Genomic DNA, 22,211 nt, shown 5'->3' with positions numbered 1-22,211 from the left:
CACCTGAAACATATGTCAGGAGATTTCCAGTGCTCCCAGGTAGACACTATCTAAGATCTCAAGAGCAATTCACGTAAAAATTGGTCTTCTGGTGGCTGTTTGAAATTGCTGTATAGCAGGCATAGGCAACCTAAGGCCCGGGGGCCGGATGCGGCCCAATCACCTTCTCAATCCAGCCCGCAGATGGTCCAGGAATGAGCGTGCTTTTACATGAGTAGAATGTGTGCTTTTATTTAAAATGTATCTCTGGGTTATTTGTGGGGCATAGAAATTCGTTCACCCCCTCCCCAAATATATATATACAGTATATATAGTCTGGCCCACCACAGGGTCTGAAGGATGGTGGACTGGCCCACGGCTGAAAAAGGTTGCTGACCCCTGCTGTATAGGCATGCAAACTACAGGCACTCAAGAGGCCCCAAACCTAATGCCCTCCCTGGCATCCATAACACTCTACAGAGGTCAAATTTGCATTTGTTTCTCCACCCATCACTTAGAAGGTGGCACAGAAGGAAATGCGGCCCTGGGTCTGAAAAAGGTACCCTGCTGCAGCGTGCACTATCCTCCAGTATATGGTGGTGGTTGTAGGGCAGTGATAATGAGCTAACATGCACAGCACTTTGTAGTGCTGTGAATCATCTTCGCTGTTCACAACTTAGTAAAGTCTGTGAAGGAGTAAGCAGCTGCTTGCAAATTCCTTTGGGAGATTTTGTGGTTGTTGTTGTTGCAAAAAAAAAAAGTGTTTGAAAAACATCTTAACATGGTTGCCCTCTGGCTAAATTTGTTAAACAAGATTCACCAAAGCAAAGCATATGTTTGAGTCACACAACCAAGAGAGGATGGACTCCTGACATAGTCTTTTGACTACTTGGTGATGAAAGCTTGCCTGCACAAGGCCCTGGGTTCCATCCCCAGCATCTCCAGGCAGGGCCGTGGAAGACTGGCTGAACCTCTGAATTGCTGACACCCATCTTTGTAAACCACACTTAGCAAGATGGACCACTGATCTCAGTTGGTATAAAGGAGCAGTTCTTCATCTAGTGATAACAATCAACAAGTTATTTTAATGATTCCTAAAATATTAATATTAAACTCCTATTTTTTTTAAGCCTCCGTCAACAATTAATGCCAAGTAAAGCTTATCCCGTCTTCTTCTGAAATTGGAATGATAGTTTATTTGGCTTTGCTTGAATCTTCCTGGCTTATTGTTCTAGCTGGCGAGAGAATCACCTGCTAGTGGGTTCTATTCCTGAAAACCAAAGCTTGTGAAATGCCAATATGGCTTTCGGAACAAATATAAAGATACATCCATATATGTCCAAGATTTTTATACTTTGCAATTTGGCTCCGAACTGGAAACTTGAGCTTTCCTGCACAATGCATTTCTCAAATGAGGCAGAGTGTGTTTCTCCTCTCCTATCATTCAGTCCTATGAGCTACGGAAGGGAGACTTTTCGTGATTTGCAGTGATTACATTTGTCAGGATAGAGAGAGGGCAGGAGTAGAAGAAGAGGCACTTCTAGAGTATAGAGGCAACTGCCTGTAGCTACCTCTAAGAGAGGTATAGCCCCTCCACAGAAAGGAAAGTGATAATCCCAGGGCACTTGATCCCTAGTTTTCAAAGGACCAGTCTGCATTTTTGTCACTTTGTCACTGGTTACAGAATCAAGGAATGGCTTGCATGTCCAAATTATAATTATAATTAATTACTCACCCTTCACCCTAAGGTCCCTGGGCAGGTTAAAACATTAAAGCATAATATTAAGAACTGTTTAAAATAGCTTGCAAGTACAGTGGAACCTCGGTTTATGAACACCTCGGTTTATGAATTTTCGGTTTATGAACGCCACGGACCCATCTGGAACGGATTAATTCATTTTCCATTACTTTCAATGGGAAAGTTTGCTTCAGTTTATGAACGCTTCAGTTTATGAACAGACTTCTGGAACCAATTACACCCATGCTTCAGTTTATGAACGCTTCAGTTTAAGTACTCCGCGGACCCGTCTGGAACGGATTAATCCACTTTCCATTACTTTCAATGGGAAAGTTTGCTTCAGTTTATGAACGCTTACTCCGCGGACCGTCTGGAATGGATTAATTCACTTTCCATTACTTTCAATGGGAAAGTTTGCTTCAGTTTATGAATGCTTCAGTTTATGAACAGACTTCTGGAACCAATTGTGTTCATAAACCGAGGTACCACTGTACAAAAATAATGTGTGTCCTAAAAATAATTCACATCCAGTGTCAAAAGCAAGGGTAAAAATGTGCTTCTTCAGCATTTACTAGAAGCTGTGTAATGAAGGTGAGAGGCACACATCTGTGAGGAGGGAGTACCACAACTTAGGGACCACCTCAGAGAATGCCTTCTCGTGGGCCACCACTCCCCGAACCTCTGATGGGGGAGGAACTATCAAGAAGCACCCCTCTGCTGATCTTAGCACCCGAGAAACTTGGAGGCAGAATTTGTGTATCGTTCCAAACACCGCCTTTCAGTGAATTCATATCTGTTGAATAATCACATGGTGAAGTACACGAATGTGTTACATGGTTTCAAGTGATACAGAAGTTTTTCTAAGGAGTTTTGTCTGATAGTTTAGTACATTTTTATCCTGCTGTTCATTGAAGGAACTCAGGGTAGCATAAGGAACTCAGGGTAGCATATATGGTTTTCTCTCCAACTATGTTATCCCCACATCCATATGAGGTGGGTCAGGTTGAGAGAGAGAGAGAGAGAGAGAGAGAGAGAAAGAAAGAAAGAAAGAAAGAAAGAAAGAAAGTGATAGGTCCATGATTACCCAGTGAGCTTCATGGCTTAGTAGCATATTGAGCCTAGCTCTCCCAAACCCTACTCTGATACTCTAACCACTTTACTACCACACTATCTTCCAAAAGTCTGTGAGTGGCATGGCTGAGTGGAGATTGCATGTTAATATGTTGCTGTTTCTTAGCTGGTAAGTCTTCCAAAAGATGGAAGTGGTCATCGTTAGGGTATTGACTAGGGTTGGGGGAGGTCCATGCTTAGGCACTTTGACCACTATGCCAAACTGGCTTATCCCAGCTAACAAATGACATAACAAACATCTCTTCTACCGTCTCTATCAATAAGCAAACAGCCAGAAAGGGTAGTATGTGGGTCTGTCAGTTGCAGTTACCACCGCACTCCCATAACTACCTGCCCATGTCCTAAAATCAGCTTCAGAGGTCCTTTCTGCCATTTTGTGGGATTTGACAGAACAAGAGACCAGGGTCTTTTCAGTAGTGGCACAGTGGTTCTGGAATGCCTTTCCAAGTGAGTTTCATGTAGCTTAAGACAGAAATTGAAACCCCATTTGTTTCAGCAAGGTTGATTGATCATATTGCTGCCTCTTTTTCAAAGCTGTTTTATTATATATGGAGTGGGATTGTTTATTTTAACTTACATTATTGTTTTATTGTATGTATAGACATTTTGTATTATGGGATATAGATATTTAGCTCTGTTTTTGTACCCCACTCCGAATGTGACTGCAGAAGTAGGGAATGAAAATATCTCAGCCACCATTATTATTATTATTATTAGGCTGCACAATGGACTAGATTAACTTTGGCAAGATCTTGCAAGGCAGTTCTTATGTACTGCCAGCACAACTTTACAGATTTCATTTCAAAAGAAAGACAGACCACAGTATTTGTGGCCTGGCCATATGAATAGCTTGCACAATAATTAGCCTAGGCTCTCCCCAAGGACTCGGGGTTGTAGCTCAGAGGCAGAGTTCTGCTGGAAGTCCCAAGTTTTCAGTCTGCCTCTTCTTCCAATAGGGTTGAGAATATCCACTCACTTGGGCTTGGTGGGGGGCAGCGTTGGCTGAACGGTTGAACTGGATCCAGGAATGATTGCCTTTGTTCTTCATGGCCAGGCATGGGCATGGAGGGCTGTGATCTGTCCATCCCTGTGTATTTAGGAGGGCAATGTGGAGCAGCCCACCCTCTTGGCTATTCAATGTGGGATTTACCTCCCACCCATCCATACTGTTGGGGCCCGCTCAGTGGGGGAGCGGGCAAGTTGGTGTAAGGACCTTGCTGTGGTTAATCGGTCACCATATTTGGGGCCAGAGAGGAATTTTCTCCTGCAAGCAGATTGGCTGGCTTGCAGGTTTTCACCTACCTCTTAGCAACTGTCACAACTTTAGTGGATAAGGCATTGGGCTGGATGTTTAGTCATGTGGGTATCCCATTAAAGGGGTCTAGGAATGGGTGACTCTGTCCAGGAGTCCATATGGGGGGGGGGACCAATGGGCCAAAGCACTTCTCCCAATGGCAGGCCTGTGGGGGATTGTGGCACCTGATCCATGTTGGGTGCGACTCCCCAACACAGGGTCAACCCACTGGGTTCCTGTCAGCCAGCATGCAGGCTGCCTGATGCTGGGTATATGTTCAATGCCTACTCTTACCGGTAATCAATAAAATTGTGGCCTGATTCAGCCCAAAAACAATCTCCTGTGCAGATTTCCTCAGTCTTCCCTGCACTGGCCGCAGTCACCATGCATCTGTGGTGGCAAATATTCCCATCTGAAACTCTGTTGAGCCAGTGTCAACCAATTTTGTATTGACTCAATGATCTGCTCTGGATTGATACAAGTTCCCATGTCTCTGTATTCCCTCTCTGTAGGGTAACCATAAGCCCTATTTCACAGAAGACAGCCCTCTATTTGGAGGTGTCCTCTATTTGAAGAGATGCCTATTCAAAGTCTGATTTAAAGATAACCACCACAAAGGGAGAGCAGGAGGGGCCCTGAAGTGGACCATCAACAGTTAGCATCTGGGCAGATTGGCATTATAGTGGGATGCACTGTATTTCTCTTTAAATTGTAGGGATTATTTTTAAATTGGCATATATACTCATACTCATTATCAGCACGTGCAAAATTTATCAATATCCACATAATTTCCTTTCCTCTCTTTTGGTGATGCATATGTGGCTACCATAACTCCTGTGGAGGTCCAATGAACTCTATGTTTGTGTGCCAGTCATTCTAAGAACCAGTTTTCTACATGGAGCTCCAGTGAACCTCAATGGCACATGGTACTTGCTTGGAAACATAAGAAGGGCCCAGAGTATGGCAATGTAATTTTATAAATCACCCAGCTTACATTTTCAATTGTCCTTGTAACATTTGTTTTTTGGAGTGAATGGGGGTTGTCTGATATTGTTAGGGTATTGCAAATTAAGTCATAATGTCCTTTGTGTTTAAAGTCTTCTATTTATTCAGAACTTGACTGTTTTCGTTGTGGTATATGTTGTTAAAATGTAGGCGTCTCTTTCTCTTTTTTTCAGTTCGGCAACAACAATAACTACATGAACATGGCCGAGGCCAACAATGCATTTCTCACTGCAAACGAGGTAGGCGTTGAATTTCTCTCTCTCCCCCGTTTCCCACCTAATGCTCAAACCCTGACATTTGCTTTGATAATTTTTACAGACTTTTCAGTGGATGACGGGCAAAGTGCTGATTTTTGGGTTTTCTGTTTTATGGAGCGCAAAATACAGACTTTAATGAGAGAGAAAATAACCTGACAGCTCTCCATTACCAGTCAATTTACTTGTCTGTTAGACTGTTACTTACATAGCATGTCAATAGAAGCAAATCTGCTCTCTCTCTCTCTATATATATACACATACATACGTGGGAAAACAACGCCTCCCTCCCCCTAAAAATGTAACCAGAAGGAAACAAATGAAAGGCACAGTAGGTGTACATCTTTAAAGCAAACAGAGTAGCAGTCATTAGAAGCTAATGCGCTAATTATGGTCATGGATACAAACATTTTATTTTTAATTTGGGTTCTTAACACTATTACGAAAACAAAAGGAAAGCAGCACAGTTGGTGGCATCATTTGTTTCCTGGGGAAATGAGGAAGAGTCTTTCAGTGGAAAGTGTTCAACAGCAGGCTTAAGAAGAAACCATAGATCTGAATTGATGGGGCCTGACTAGGTCATAGAGGTGATGAATTTGGCCTCTAGCCTGGGAGGGCGAGAGGTGGGAGTGGGGTAGTAAGCAGAAAGGGATGCCAACCACTTTGTTCTTGTAGTTCTTCTCTCCTCTCTCTCTCTCTCTCTCTCTCTCTCTCTCTCTCTCTCTCTCTCTCTCTCTCTCTCTCTCTCTCCTCTCCCCCCTGACAGCCAGTTAAAGGATGTCAGTGCAGTGGTAGTGAGATCAGTTCCATCCTGTACTGTTTTTGGCCAAAGCAAATGCCTTTGCAATCAGGACAAAATCATATGCAGCCATTACCCCCATGGGTGTGCCTGCCCCTCCTTCTCCTTTTCTTAGTTACAGAAATATAGAGATTGCACATGGTAGAGAATGAAGGTGACAGCAAGTAGTAGGCAGCAACTGAATCCTGCTTGAGGTCAACACCGTGGGCAAAAAAAGTCTTGAGATTAATAAAATGTGGAGTGGGTTGACCATTTTGAGTCCAAAACAGCATTCTCCCCAGTGGGGAGTGAGGGTATAAGGAGAAAAAAATATTGGTGGGGGCAATTCTACAGTAGCTGTGGTTATATTCCAAATAGTATTTTTATGAGCAGCTTTTTAAAACAATGGCTGCCTTCTGCCTCTTTCTCTCTCTTTCTCCTTCCAACAAGACTGCCTAGATAAGAGAGGATTGCTTGGCACCAGCTCCAGCGTTAGTTGTGATAATGAACACAAACCCCCATCTGTAATGACAACATGATGTTTCATTCTGTAGAATTTCATTCCTCCATTTGAATCAAACATTGATGAAAGCTCTACTGCCAGCAGCTGTTCAAAGACAATTTAATTCCAGCTGTGATAATTCACCGTGTCAGACATTGGCTGTTATATGTTGATACAACAGCTCTCCAGATTTGCATTTTTATCAAAAGGAACAAATGTTTTGAACATTTCAGTGCAGATGGCATTTAACCACACACACAGTTTTTGTTGAGGGTTGGTGGAGTTATCCCCCCCACCCAAGCCCTAGCTCTCCTAAAGAAATCTAAGAGAGAAATGTATGAAAAGTTAATAGCTCTTAAAATTGTGATTGGTAACATGACCCCTTAAAAACATTATACTGTTCTGGACATAATGGTACCTTTCTTCACCATCAAATTACATGCCATTCAGGCACTTCTTACAATGTGAATAGTCCCTGTGATTTGGAATAAGACTACTTCACTATGAGGTTTCCCCCCATTTAGATTGCATTCATTTGACCCACTTATCCATACATTACTTCAGCAATCATGGCATGAGATACAGTTTGATGTTTTGAATTCTTATTTTTTTAAAAAACCTAAATAAATCATTACTAGTTTACAAGATACTGCTCCCCACCCCACATGCTTGTAAGAAGATATTACTAACGTGATAAATATCTTTTTTGAGAAAATGCTGTAATATTGTATAGTTTGGTTGTACATGTCTGGAAGCATTATGGATTTATTTCTCTCTCTTTTTTAACATGGAATGTTCCCTTCTCGAAATTAATCCAGCTGCCTCCTCCATGTCATGCTTAAAGCTTATACTATTGGTTTAATTACACTGAAGGAGTGGAATAAGATTGAGTGTTAATATTTGCACTGCAGCATGAGGATAACTCTGCAATTACTGCCCTATAAGCAAATTCAATTACGCAGCTTTTACTTTTAAGTGAACATCAGTATTTTGAGTGTGGACATCTCAAATCTGAAAATCCGTGCTGGTGCTGCTTCTTTTAATATAATGCCATGCATGCAGCAGTCATTGTGGAATTAGCATTACAAGACCATCTCTAAGATGAGAAATTGACATGTCACCTTTTTTGTTGCAACTTGCTTCTGTGTCGTGATGGCAGTGACCCAGGCTTCCCCCCCACCATTAATTCCTGAAGCACCTTAAATATTTATTGAAATAATATTTCAAGTGTTAATTACTGCAGTAATGAAAACAGCCAAATGCCACATATCAGGAATGAGTGTTTATCCATATTGTTAATGTGATATGTTAGATTTCATTAAGCAGTAATGGGGTAGCAAATGACTCGCAAATTACCATTGCATCTGTTACTAGACCACATTAGTGCCAAACGTAACGGCAAATGTAGCCATAGGGTTATGTTCATTAGCCATCCGCCTTCCATGGCCAATCCATCCTTTTGTGTTGGTGAACTTCACACCTCCCCACTATGAAGATGCCCCCTCTTCCTACGAGGCATCAGTAAATGCATCCCTAATGTAAGAGAAAGCTTTCAGAACCAGAATTAAGTTGCAATCTTTGTACATGTTGCTCACTGTGCACTGAGGAAAGACTGCTTAAGTCTCTTAAGACTCTGTCAGTATTACTCCTGCAGACTGTAGCTCTGTGTTGCCTCATCATTTCTGGTGTGAGACCAATAATGACAGCTGACAGGTTTTATATGCAAGCGAAGGTTCCACCCCCCTTTCTTTGTCTGTGTGTGTGTGTGTGTGTGTTTCAGTTTCCATTTTCTCTCAAGCGGTTATTAATTTATATCATCATTAACAGTTTGAAGGATGACAATTTCCAGCACTTAATGAGATCTTTCACTGAACATATCATTTTTAAATTAACTGGCATTAAGTCATTCTTTCAGACAATGTAAATAATGCATTAAAGGAAGGGTCCCTTCTCCTGCACCCCAAGCCTCCACTTTTGCAGTAAAGAATTAAGCCAGTGTAGGCTGACAAATCTCAAAGTAGTATTGCACACTTGCAGGGTTGGGGAAGAAATCTGATTTGGTTCACTTTTAAAGGCAAACCGACCTAATTCGGAAGCGATATGCAAACCGATACACAGCCATCCTTCAAAATGTGGATTTCTCTGAATTTTGCAATGCCCAAGTAATGCACATATAGTAGTAGTAGTAGTAATAATAATAATAATAATAATAATAATAATAATAATAATAATTAATAATAATAATAATAATAATATGCCACTCATCTGACTGGGTTACCCCAGCCACTTTGGGTAGCTTCCAACAAAGTATTAAAACACACAAAAAACCTCAAACATTAAAAACCTCACTGTACAGGGCTGAGAATATGAAAATAACACACAAAAATGCATTATATTAGGGGAAATGGCTTTGAAAAAAATCTGTATGTTGGAAGAAATGTGCACTTAAAATGCTGGTGGATGTTCATGGTAACTTTTTTTAATACAAACTGGATATGGAAATGTGGAGAACTGAATGTAAGATTGGATATATGAGAAATGGAGAAAACCTTAAATTGACAGATCCACCCACCCCTGTGTGCTTGAAAGCAACACACTGTCTGCCATACAAATTACTTTTTTGAAGTTTGGAGTCTTCTGCTTATTTCCCCAGTAGCTTGTTAGTGTTTATGAGATAGGACAGTGGGCAGAAGCAGTGGAAGCTGGCAAGGTGGTTCATAGGCACAGGGACACAGGACTATACCAACTGCATGAAGGAATCAGACCATTAGCTCATATTATTAAGTACTGCTAGGGTTTCAGACAGGGAGGGGGTCTTTCCAAGCCCTAGCAGAAGATGCCAGGGATTGAACCTGAGACCTTCTATTTGCAAAGCTATTACTCTTCCCCCAAGCCAGGAGTGGCCACTATGGCTGTGGGGACAGAATTCCCAGCTTTACCTTTCTGCAGTAGTGGAGTGAGCAGTGTCACAGGCCACTCTGTGAAATCACATAGTTCCACTTGACAGTTGCATTGGCATGATCACAGGCTGCTGATGCCACTAGAGGCAACTATCCACTCAGCAACCATGCACTACTGTAGCTTTGACTGTGGCATGTCTCCCAGCACTGGAATAGTAGGAATTCCTCTCCCCTCTCTGTTGCCATACAGCAGCTGCACCTTGCAGACTGCCTCAGTAGCCATGGCATGTACTGAAAACCCACAGAACACATGGAGATGATCAAGTGGTCTTTAAATTGAGGTTATTGTTCCATAGGTTAATTATGTCTTAAGAATATCATGAGAAGAACCCTTATAGATGAGAGCCATATACTCTGGTGTTCTGCATCTCCCAGTGGCCAACCAGATATTTCTGACAAATGTACAAGCATGAAGGCGATACCTTTCTCCTGCTGTTGATCCCGAGCAGCTGGTAATTGCTTATGAACATGTGACCAGATTAGCAATTCCCAGGCTATTGTGCCACCAAAGGGGTTAAAACAAGAGTGGGGAAACTGTGGGTTGTTGTTGGACTTTATTTCCCATCAGACCCAAACAACGTGGCCCATGGCTAGAGGTGCTGGGAGTTCTAGTCCAGCAACATTTGGAGGTGAACAGGGTATCTTAAAAAACTAAGCCACCATTTTGGACATTTCTATCACTGACTGTCTCTTTGAGCGAGAGAGGCACATGTACCATTGGTTTCCTGGTCTCTCTGCAGTGAATTCACCCCAAGTGAGGAAGTAAGAGCTTCCCAGTATACATCAGCTCACCACAGATTGTCCCCCACAAACATTGGGATGGTGGCAGTGAAATTCCCAGGTTATCCGGGTTCAAGTTACATATAAATACAAGGTGGTTGATGGTCCCAGGAGCACCCAAGCCAGTGTCTGACATGGTGCCAAGGATCTTTTAAATTTTATTTGAAGTAAAATGAAAACCCTTAAGCACTGGTGGAGGAAGGAGAATGCGGGGAGAGCGCACCACCCCCGGCAGTGCAATCCCGGCAGGGTGCCATCGTGGTGCGCCGCGCCCCCAGGACGCATGCCACGCCCCTCAGGGCAATGTGCCCTGCCCCCGGGATGCATGCCAGCCCCATCCCCACCTGCTCTCTGCCCCCCAGTGCTGGAGCATGAAGCTCCGCCACTGTCCTTAAGCCAAAATATATTTAAAAGTACCCCCCTCCACACACACACACACACACAAGCAAACCCTTAGAATTTCAGACAGACACACAAGTGAATTTAGTCTTCAGCCTCTGAAACAAGCACACATCCAGAACCATTACAATTTCTCAGAGAGCGCAGGTCTGTTCACAAACCCCAGCTAACTGGGCAAAGGGAATGTAAGAAGCTGGAAGGTGGAGAGAACAGTTGCAAGGAGGATGCATTAGGGAGAAAGTCAGGAATATGATGGAAATACAAGGCATGTTCAGAAGATCCACACATGCTCAATGAATGTGTGATGGAGTAACAAAATTGCACCCACTAGCGAGTGCCTCCATGCTTACGCACCCCATGTCACTGCACATTTGGCATTAGGGTGAATGGGTCTGCACACATGCACAGGACTGCTACGACTGCACACAGACAGCTTGATTGGCCAGGGGTCTCATTAAAGTGGAAGACCCTTATACAGCTACATGCCACCAGGGGCATAGCCGTGTATTGATGTAGAGGGAGACATGCCTAGTGGGCATGATCCTGCTACCCTTCTCCATTAAAGGGGTGAAGGTATTATAAGCACCCATGAATAGACACACTTTTGAATGTAAACATGCCCTCACTTTTAATCTAGAAAGGGCTGTATCCCAGAATAATTTAGTCATTGTTTCCCAGGGAAGCGATAGCAAAAAGTGTGCATTTCTGTGCCAGATACAAGCAGCATTTTAGAATCAAATGACCTTGATTTTTTTCCCTAAAGGGGTTAAAAGTATGTGTAGATACCTTGAAGAAAATTAGAAATAAAAGTTTCATAAAGTTTTTCAGAAGAAACCTAACCCCCCCCCCAAGTCTTTGCTCTGATTCAAACCAAAATTCCTCCATTTATAAGCCATTTCCCCCAAAAGTCCAAGTCTCTCACAACCACCTTCATATCAAAGGCTCTGTCATACTCCTATTCCTCTTATGGAGGGAGCTTAAAAGCAGGATTCTAATATTTCACATTTATGGGTTATAAAAGAATTTTGAAGTATTCACTACCAGATTAATGTTGTGTGTGTACTACCAAAGTTGCCAGCGTTTTATTTGATGTATCAGAATAATGGTTAGGCTGTTTGTGCTGTTTTACTAACATATCAATAAACTGGCAATTTGTTATACAGCCAAAAAATAAGCAACCCCAAAACCACAACCCAATGTAGCTGATGCTCACACCAACAACAAAGACAGATGTTGCTAATTAAGGGTGCATTAAAAAACAGTTAATACTGATACACCATTAAAGCCATATGATAATGAGACTTAAATCTTTAATCTGAAGGATCAATAAAAGCTGGGCATATGTGAATATTGCTACACTTGTGATTTACAAAATAAAGTAAAATAAAAATGTTTGCTCATGAGCTAAATCTTACAGGGTGTAAACAACTTCCTTTTATTACACACGCTGCAGTCATTTATTTAGCAGTGTTTCATTGCAGTGAAGTTGCTGTTCTTTCTTCTTTTTCTTCGTTTAGCAAACATTCCACACTCCAAGTCTTGGAGATGAAGAGTTTGAGATCCCACCAATTACTCCACCACCTGAACTGGATCCCACCAACTTAGGGATGGCAGATATACTGTTGCCATTTCAAGGTCTAAGTGATCAGTTGGCTGCACAAGGGAATGAGTTCACGCCACAGTTTCCACCGCAGAGCTTGGATCTTCCTTCCATTACAATATCTCGAAATCTTGTGGAACAAGATGGTATCATCCAAAGCAATGGGTTACATATGGTACGGATTTTTTCCTTTCCTTTCCATTTGACTGCATAACTTCTCTTACTGCTGCATAGTATTGCAGTGTTGTGTACTGAGCCGAACAGTAACTTATCTGGCAAGCACATGAAAACAACATCCAGCTGCTAAAAGACAGTACTCCTTGCACTCAATACTGCATCCTTATTTGTTGTCTTTTGTTGTAGTGACGCACAGTCGATATCACTAGTGTCTTGTGGCAGGATATTTCCATAAATTATTCAGTGGGCGCCATAATGTGCATTTGTTTATTTCAGGGATGGTGAGATCCTTTGGCCCTTCAGATCTTGTTGGACTCCAGCCCTCACCTATTCCAGCCAGCAGGGCCAGTGGTCAGGGATATTGGGGGTTGGGAGTTCAACAACATCTGGAGGGTCACAAGTTCCCCATCTCCGACTCATTTTATTGCTCGGAAAGCTCCTGGCGGTAGAGGAAAGGAGAAAGTTGCAGACTGCAGATTCAGGGTCATGAGCTGGTGGCAGAGCATGAATCTGGAGCAAGGAAAACAGTGAGCCCAAATTCAGATGACACATGAAGCCAAACAATAGTTTAGTCCTGAGTAGTGCAGCAACAGGAGGAATTGGGGAGGGGATTGGTGGCCACAGTCTCCTCTCTGGGAGCCTGCACATTCATAGTAAGCCACGGTTTAGCTTTACTTAGTGTAATGTGCAAACCAGGACTGTTTTAGCAATGCAGCTGAATTTGTGTTCAACCCATTTGCAAGGCACAGTAATGTGTATATTTAGTTTTATGATGTAATCTTCATTTGCAGAGATTACACCTGCTTCACATCTTAATAGGTGTAATAGCATTACTGTAAGGTACACCCTGATAGTTAATTTCTTATCCTCATAGCTTTTTTCTATGGAGCGGAAGGCTTTGTAAACACTCCGTGCTAAATACTTATTGTGTCCCTAGTAACAACTGTAATAGAAATACCATACATACATACATACATACATACATACCGTAAATGTAAAGAGCTATGTGAAGCTTAAGGGCTGTGTCAGTTTTACTCAGTAATTATTGGGCCTAAGTTACTTTTGACCATTAACTTCAATGGGTCTACTCTGAGTAGGACTAGCATTGAATGTAGTCCTACATATTTTGAGGCAGCAAAAGCTTGAGGTGTTGTGGTGGGTGGGTGGTGACTTGAAAAGCCCTTCTAAATTCTCCCCCATTTCATTCTGTTCCCTCTTTCAGTCTGCTCCATTCTGAACATCTAATCTAAATTCCATAGATGTGGTGGTAAATGTCTCTCATCATTTATTGAATATGTGCACTTTATTAAACTGATAAATATTTATTAATAATAGAATCCATCTTTAGATTGTATATTTCGTGAATTACCTTTCTTTAGAGCCATAACTTTTTTTTTATTACCACAATAAAAAAAACGTAAAAGAGGCATTTTAACTATGAAATTTCATTTCATGGTCAATTGGGCTTACTGTATCTAAAAGAACTAAATATGGAGCCATAAAATAATTATGATATTCATCTACACTCTTGAACAATGCCTGCATGAAGCAGCATTCAGCTTGTCAAATCTTAACTGCATTGTTGAGAAGTTGCTAATCGGTAATGATAGACAAGACCTAGATGTCTATAGAGGCAAGTAATACTTTTTCCAAACTGAAACCATTAGAATAGCATAGCCCTCCCCCCCCCTTTTTAAGATGCCAAATGAAATCCCAGCCACTTTTGGAAACATTACTGTGTTAGACAGCTTCACTGCAAATGATAGCTATTTTAATTGGATTTATAGATTGACCCTGTTGAAATGTCCAGTAGAATTTCACCTTGAAGAAAATGTCATGAAATTTTCAAGCACAAACAGAAGAAATGAAATGTACTTGGGCAGAGCTATGATTAATACAGTGTGTCTCTGGCTTTGTTCTGAGCAGTACCTGACATGTTCACCTATAAACTTGAATGCAAAATCGCCAGAGGCATGGGTAGAAATAGGTTATGTCAAGGTTCTCCGATGTTTCCCTCAGGGTGCGGAGTTGGCCAGCTACATAACAGTACTTTCGCAGTCTTCTCTTAGATTTGCTGCAGGAAGACTGCTGGAATAATAAAATAATACTTTCCATTCCATTTCTGACTTAGGATTGCTATATCCAGCAATCCATTTTAAGTGCAAGCAAGCTGTTTTATTACCAAAGTATATGTAGCCCAGCGGTTATTAAAAATGAATGTATTGATGGATTAACAATTCTTCCTACCAGTAAAACAAAAAAAGACCTCCTGATGTATTGTCCTGCATTTCCTACCCAGCCTGTTATGGCTTTTGTTTATAGAAAAAGTGACAATTTGTCATGTTGCTGATTAGCTTCATTATTATTGACAGGATACAAAGGGACATTTATCTTAGTTTAAATGTATGCTATTACATTGGGATTTCCCCCGCTCCCCCTCCCCCCAAATGAGGAAGCACAACAGAAAACGAAAGATAAAAGAAATGCACCGTGATTAGCATTTGCATTTTAATAATATGCTAATACCAACAAAATCAACTTTCATAAATGAATTACTGGCAGGGAATGAACGAGTTCTTGCTTGAGTTCAGAAAAACAACTGGGACTTAACAAGATGTGGGAGAATATATAGACCTACACATAAATAGATGGAAATCAATTGCTATATGCTATCAAAAGTCATTACAGACTAAAGCACAGTTGACTGTTTAGATGATCACCTGAGAAATTATTTTAATCTACAAAGGGTGGCAATTCCAGAGCGCTGTTGCCTGTGCTCTATAGGGTTCCTTTTTATTCTTTTCTCTTTTCCCCCCTCTCCCCTTTAAACATCTCTCTATAATCTACCCAGCCTGCTGAGTAGCACTGACATCAGTAGTACATCAATTTCAGAAAGTGGATTATTTTTACTAGACAGCTATTGTGACATATTGGGTCAGTCATAAATGAAAGATATTCATGCAAGCATGCAATACTTGTAATGAAGTCTCACTCTGACCTTCTGTATGATTGATTCTGTAATTTAGTTTTCTCAGGCACTGCCTGAAATGAAATGAAATCATGTTGAACAAGTTTTGAATACCCACAGTGCATCAGGAGAAGAAAAATCTGTAGCCCTAGAGGCTTGAGAGAGAGCAGCTGAACGATTTATCTCCATGCTATTATAGCCTTTGCCAGCATTCAACATTTTCTCCTCCTTTTTTTTCTTCCTTATTTGGCTTAAGTACTTAATTCTGCAGGTAGCTGTAAATGGGAAAATAAAATGCTGTTCAGATTTAAAATGACAGGACAGGAGTATGTGCAAGGGACTGATAAAATATCTTGAATAGAACTGACCTTTCATGTTGCTGAAAGTTACTGGGGGATTCATCCTAATAATTACCATATAGATTATTTTTTATTTCTTTCCTGCAATGAAACATTTCAGAGAGCAGTGGTGCTGATTGAATGAAAATTGAACTTGTTAACATTCTTTTCAGCTTAGCCTGTTGTACATAACAGAAGGTTAGCTTTGATGAATTTCGAAATTCCCTTTCTGATATCTAAGAAACAGACGGTAAAATAATTGTCTCTTTTCAGCCTGCATTTATTTTTCACCGCCTTAAAAAAATTCCTCTGGTTAACTCTACAAAAATAGAGTTAACTGTAAGTGCATCATTTTTTTGGGTATATCTCTGTGTAAAGAAGTTCCTATATGAAAGTGTGATAATCATTATTCTGCCACAAAAATGTATAGCAGAACTTCACTTTGTGTTCAAAATGTTTAGATTAGATTTGATTCCACCCACACCTTTTTTTTTAATTCTTGAACACATGACTGTAATTGTGCACTGGGAATTTTTAGTTCCTGTTCCCACTACTTTGAACAACTCTCTCTTACATCCTATCACAAAGTACCTGCTAGGACACTGCTGTCATCTATTGATGTTCTCCTTCATCAGAGATGAGATGGATGGTGACCCAGTAGAGGACTTTTTCACCTGTGGCACAATGTTGACCTTCTACCCCCACAAAAGCTTACCTAGTGCCTACATTTCTGTCTGTCTGTCTGTCTGTCTGTCTGTCTGTCTGTCTGTCTGTCTGTCTGTCTTTGTTGTTGTTGTTGTTGTTGTTGTTGACCCTTCAGTGAAAGTTTCCAGTAAATGTTTTGATTTTGTTCTAAATTCTCCCAGACTCTTTGGTACCGTATCTTAAACAAATTTGGGAACTCTGCAGTTTCCATCCTTAATGGTACAGCTTACTAATTTGTATTGTTTTAACATGCAAACCTCCCTGGAATCAATGCTGAATGCATAAAGATTCTTAAATAAAATTCCTAATGATGGGTTGCATCTAATGCATTTCCACTGAAATTAATGGGCATGACTAATAAGACCATTCATTCCAATGGGTTTACTCTATTCTTGGCCATGTGCATTGAGCGACTGAAGAAAACAAATCTGATGCTCCCTGGAGCTCATTGTTTTTTGATTTTCTGGATCCTGGTTGACATATTTACCACAGTGCCATGGGACAAAAATTGCTAACATAAATAGTATATAAGATTAAAGGATTGCTAGCAGCAGTCACTTACAATGCAGTCCATGCCCAGGCATCAGTCCCACTGAGTTCAACGAGGCTTATTCTCATGCAGATGTGGATAGGATTTCAGCAACTGAAATCTTATATACATGCAATGATGTGGGTTTTTCAGGAAAGAATAACAACATTTGGAACATTTTCTGCAAACGTTCTCATGCAAATTAGGCTAATTAGCAAATGGCAGTTTGCACTGGGAAATTTTCAGTTTGCATTGGGAAAATTTTGATGCTCTAGAGACGCATTGAATTTTGTATGCAATTTTTATTTGTATTCAGCCAACAAACATAAAACTTTGAAACTGCAAAACTTGTCTAATATAACTTATGAAATGGAATCTATTACATGATGAAATGACGTACAGTGGTACCTCTAGTTACGAACTTAATTCTTTCCGGAGGTCCGTTCTTAACCTGAAACTGTTCTTAACTAGAGGCGTACTTTCACTAATGGGGCCTCCTGTTGCCGCTGCGCCGCCAGCACACGATTTCCATTCTCATTCTGGGGCAAAGTTCTCAACTCAAGGTAACTCTTCCAGGTTAGTGGAGTTGGTAACCTGAAGCGTTTGTAACCTGATGACTTTGTAACTCAAGGTACCACTGTATTGGAATATTTACACCCCATATCACTGTACACTCTTACCTTGGAGTAAGTCCCATTAAATCCAGTAGGAGTTGCCGCTGAGTAGGAATGCATAGGATTACGCTGCTGTAAAGAACCTTTATTATTTCACATAGATATGAACATATGAAGGAAATATTTTTAATTTTATTTGAAAGGCAATTTAAATGTAGACATTTATAATCTAGATTCTTGATTTAGCCTTTCAGTAAAGCAATGAATTGAAAATTACCAATATGTTATGTCAAATCTGGCAGATAGGCATGGTTTCATGTTATTTTCCTTCATAAAATGTGCATTTTTATTCATTCTAATTTTATTTACAAGGAAACTTCCCACAGTTTATTTTTAATATCCACATTACGATCTTGATATGAATAGGGGAAAAGCGAGGGGCTGTGATTACAACAGAGTTACAGCAGTATTGTTTACTATATTACAAATAAAACAGTTATTTCATGGTTCATTAATAATAATAATAATAATAATAAATTTTTATTTATACCCCGCCCTCCCAACTCTTTATTAAAAGCAGCCTTTCTTGTTGTTAAGAACATGTTTATTGTCATCATTAAGGGGGGGGGGAAACCCAACTAATTACTGAATTCAATCATTTGTTCATTTATAAGGATGGTGGTTTCTCACCTGAGGAGGCACTTAACAACTCAGTGTGGCATTTTATCATCAGACACCAATCAGTTTAGTTTTGTTGTTTAGAGAAAGAAGTGACACAATAGATGTTTTAAAAACTAATTACAGGTAGGTAGCCGTGTTGGTCTGACGTAGTCAAAACAAAAATTTAAAAAAGTCCTTCCAGTAGCACCTGTGTTGTCGTTGTTGTTGTTTAGTCGTTTAGTCGTGTCCGACTCTTCGTGACCCCACGATAGGCACTCCTGTCTTCCACTGCCTCCCACAGTTTGGTCAAACTCATGTTCGTAGCTTCGAGAACACTGTCCAACCATCTCGTCCTCTGTCGTCCCCTTCTCCTAGTGCCCTCAATCTTTCCCAACATCAGGGTATTTTCCAGGGAGTCTTCTCTTCTCATGAGCTTGCCAAAGTATTGGAACCTCAGCTTCACGATCTGTCCTTCCAGTGAGTACTCAGGGCTGATTTCCTTCAATGGATAGGTTTGATCTTCTTGCTGTCCATGGGACTCTCAAGAGTCTCCTCCAGCACCATAATTCAAAAGCATCAATTCTTCGGCGATCAGCCTTCTTCATGGTCCAGCTCTCACTTCCATACTTCACTACTGGGAAAACCATAGCTTTAACTATATGGACCTTAGAGACCAACTAAGTTTGTCATAGGTATGAGCTTTCGTGTGCATGTACACACAAAAGTATAGAAAGAAGGTATCTGAAGAAGTGTGCATGCACACGATAGCTCATACCTATGACAAACTTAGTTGGTCTCTAAGGTGCTACTGGAAGGATTTTGTTTTTGTTTTTGTTTTTAAAACTAATGCATGGCATGGAGAAAGTGGGTAGAGATAAGTTCTCCCTTTCTCATGAACATACAGTGAAGCTGTATGATGGAAGGTTTAGGGCAGATAAAATAAGAGTACTTTCTCACATGGTACATACTTAAAACTATGGAACTCACTTCTAAAGGAGGCAGTGGTGATGGCCTCCAACCTAGATGAAGGAAAAGACTATCAACATCTACTGACCATGAAGGCTGAGTTCAACTTCCTTTGTTGGAGGTAGTACATCTCTGAATACCAGTTGCTGGGAATTACAGGTGAACAGAGAGATTCTAATTAAAATCCTCACTTAGCTATGAAGTTCAATAGATTATGGAGAATGGCTATGAGAATGAAAGTGTGAGAGCTATGCGCATTGTCCTGAGGTACTTCAGGGAAAGTCATAATAAAAATGTGATAACATAAATAATGCATTTTTTTTAAAAAAAAAGTCAGTATCATTTTTTTTACAACAAAAGTTTTTTAAACATTGCACATATGAAATCTATTGGTGATTATTTTTGTTCTAACAAAATACTCAATTCTCACCTGGTGCCACTGTCAACTGTCACACTTTTCTTTCCCACCCTTACCCACAGCCAACAAACAAAAATGAGATGTAGTTTTTAGTCACTGGATTAGAATGATCTTAAGAAAAGCTTCAGAAAATGTCATGTGCACAGTTCTTCTGAGAACAGTGAGCCACATACTTTTGTGGAACTTATCAAGCTGGTTGTCCAGGAATACTTTTATTGGACATACAACATGCCACAAAAGGAATATACATCTCTGCCACCATTTTTGACAGATGAATTCAACAATACATCATAAAACCATATATCTATAGTAGCAACACCTACATATTTTCTCTCTATTTTGCATACCATGTATTTGGTAACCATCAGTCTTTGGTAACCAATGCCATCAGAGCAAAATTGATATTTGGCATATCTCTAGACTGAAGATAAGGGTGGTGTCCTATCAGAGTTAACTCTGGATGCCATCACATTGATAGGATAATTAGACTTGCCTCTTTTGAGTGCACCGGTGGATACAAAAGAAGCGTGTCTGCCAAGATGCTTTCAGTTGGCCTTGCTGCAGGGATTTTCTGGACAGTGTGCATACTGTCCTTGCTCAATTGCTCTGGTTCTTAATAATAAAAATAGCAGCCTGTTATTCATTTGATTTGATTTATGGCACTTCTGTGCTGCCCCATAATGTAAAAGTTCTCTGAGCAGTTTGCAATAAGTAAATAAACCCAACTGAAATAAAAACTGAAGCACAAACCTATTTAAAAGTGGGAGACCTATATAAAGGTGGCAAAACAGAACTTTCTGTACACCCCTCGCCCCCATTAAAAACAGATTTAAAGATCAGATGCCCCACGTTAAAAGGCGAGTGAATAACAAAGCCTTCACCTGGCACCAAAAAGACTACAAAAATGGCACCAGGCGAACCTCCCTGTGCTTCTAAGTTAGTTGTCACTGGCAGCAGGGTGCTGTTCTTCTTGCAGAACGGCAAGTGGAAGTTTAACCAGGTAAAAGGTTAGCAAAAAAAATGAAAGCTGTGGAATAATCATTGTGAAATCAGGAAGCCTTTCCAACAGTTCCTGTTCCTTTAGGTTACTCTCATTTCTGTCACCTGTGTATTATGCAGTAATTCGAATCTTCAGTATTGTAGAACATGAAAAAATGGGGGGCGGGGAAGCATTGACCCATAGATTTGCACACACAGTGAGCCCATTCCCAAAATATCTTTCTGACATTTGGAGAGGTCAGAACCTTGTAGGCAATTTTATTCAGGGCCAAATATTGGTTTGCCCCACTCAGAGGTGCACTTGAAAGGGTCAAAGGAAAGCAATTGCTGGTTTCCTTCTGCAGAACCACATGAGAGTTGAAACGTTCTCAGAACACTAAGATGCATGTATTGTGCCTAGAGAGGCATTTCTTTTCTTGGCTATCGATTCACATGTGTCTTTATGGCAATGGTTTTTTTCCTTTTATTTGGGGATTGTTGTTTCTTTTGGTGATAGTCCAATTGAACAGAGCAGTGTTCTATTATTAGATTTTGCCAGAACATAGAATTCTTGCTTTTTAACAAGTATATGACAAAACTAAGTAGCCATCTTTTTTTAATTGAAGCAGTCAAGGCACAAACCAAATTTTAGAAGGCAAATATAAAATATACTACTGGGGAAACTTGCTTCTGTCAATTGTATCTGTTTTACTTCTGCATGTTTCGTGGCCAAAATAAAATTAGAAAATGGTATGAAAGGAATTTAAATCTAGGTAAATAATGGTCTGTGCTGAACTTGGTGATTTACTCCATTTGAAAGATCAATTACCAAGTTTTAATTAAGGTGCATTTTATTGATTTATGCTTAATTCTTAATGTTTCATTTCTTGCCACATTTGTTGTAGTATATAGGCCTCTCTTGTTTTTTTTATTTTATACTGTGATTTACCTATCATCTTAAGCAATACTTTTAAATTGATTGATTTGATTTTGCCAGCTGTTTTAGAGTAAAAAAAAACCCTCAGAAATCTGCTAATCCAGGCCCCCAAAACAGTTTGTTTAAAGACAACCCACACTGGTTCAAAAAGTCAGGTTTCAAAGAAACTGCATTTTATTCTGGTCCCAAATAATTTCTGCAGCCATGGTTTTTTAGTCTAAACATGGGGGATTGTCCTGCCTTTAGATTTCCCATTCGAGCATATGATTGGGCACTGTAAAAACAGAATGCCAGACTAGATGGGCCATTGGCCTGATCGAGCAGGATTTTCTTATATCAATGCTTGCAGGATTGTAAGAAGACAAAGTTTAAAGTGGGTTTCTAAAGCAAAATTGTAGATACATTTTAGCTAGCATCAAACTGTTTGTGCACTAGATTCTGGCACAAAGTGAGCTGATGTTTCTTTAAAAAAAAATCTGGGTGCAATGTCAGTATCTGTGG

At 40.3% G+C, this 22,211-nt stretch overlaps 1 protein-coding gene across 1 annotated transcript in view; it reads left to right on the top strand.

The window, feature by feature from the left end:
- TOX3 (TOX high mobility group box family member 3) overlaps positions 1–22,211 on the top strand; it is a 101,903-nt gene that overhangs the window by 65,507 nt on the left and 14,185 nt on the right. The window contains exons 2-3 of the mRNA XM_035120017.2: positions 5,321–5,386; positions 12,338–12,595. Of these exons, the coding sequence (XP_034975908.2) occupies positions 5,321–5,386; positions 12,338–12,595 (324 nt within the window). The remainder of the gene's footprint in view (positions 1–5,320; positions 5,387–12,337; positions 12,596–22,211) is intronic.

The sequence above is a fragment of the Zootoca vivipara genome, chromosome 6 (genome assembly GCF_963506605.1).
Source record: "Zootoca vivipara chromosome 6, rZooViv1.1, whole genome shotgun sequence".
NCBI lineage: Eukaryota > Metazoa > Chordata > Lepidosauria > Squamata > Lacertidae > Zootoca > Zootoca vivipara.
The sequence above is the reverse complement of the archived record's forward strand: the minus strand, read 5'-3'. Positions and strand labels throughout refer to the sequence as shown.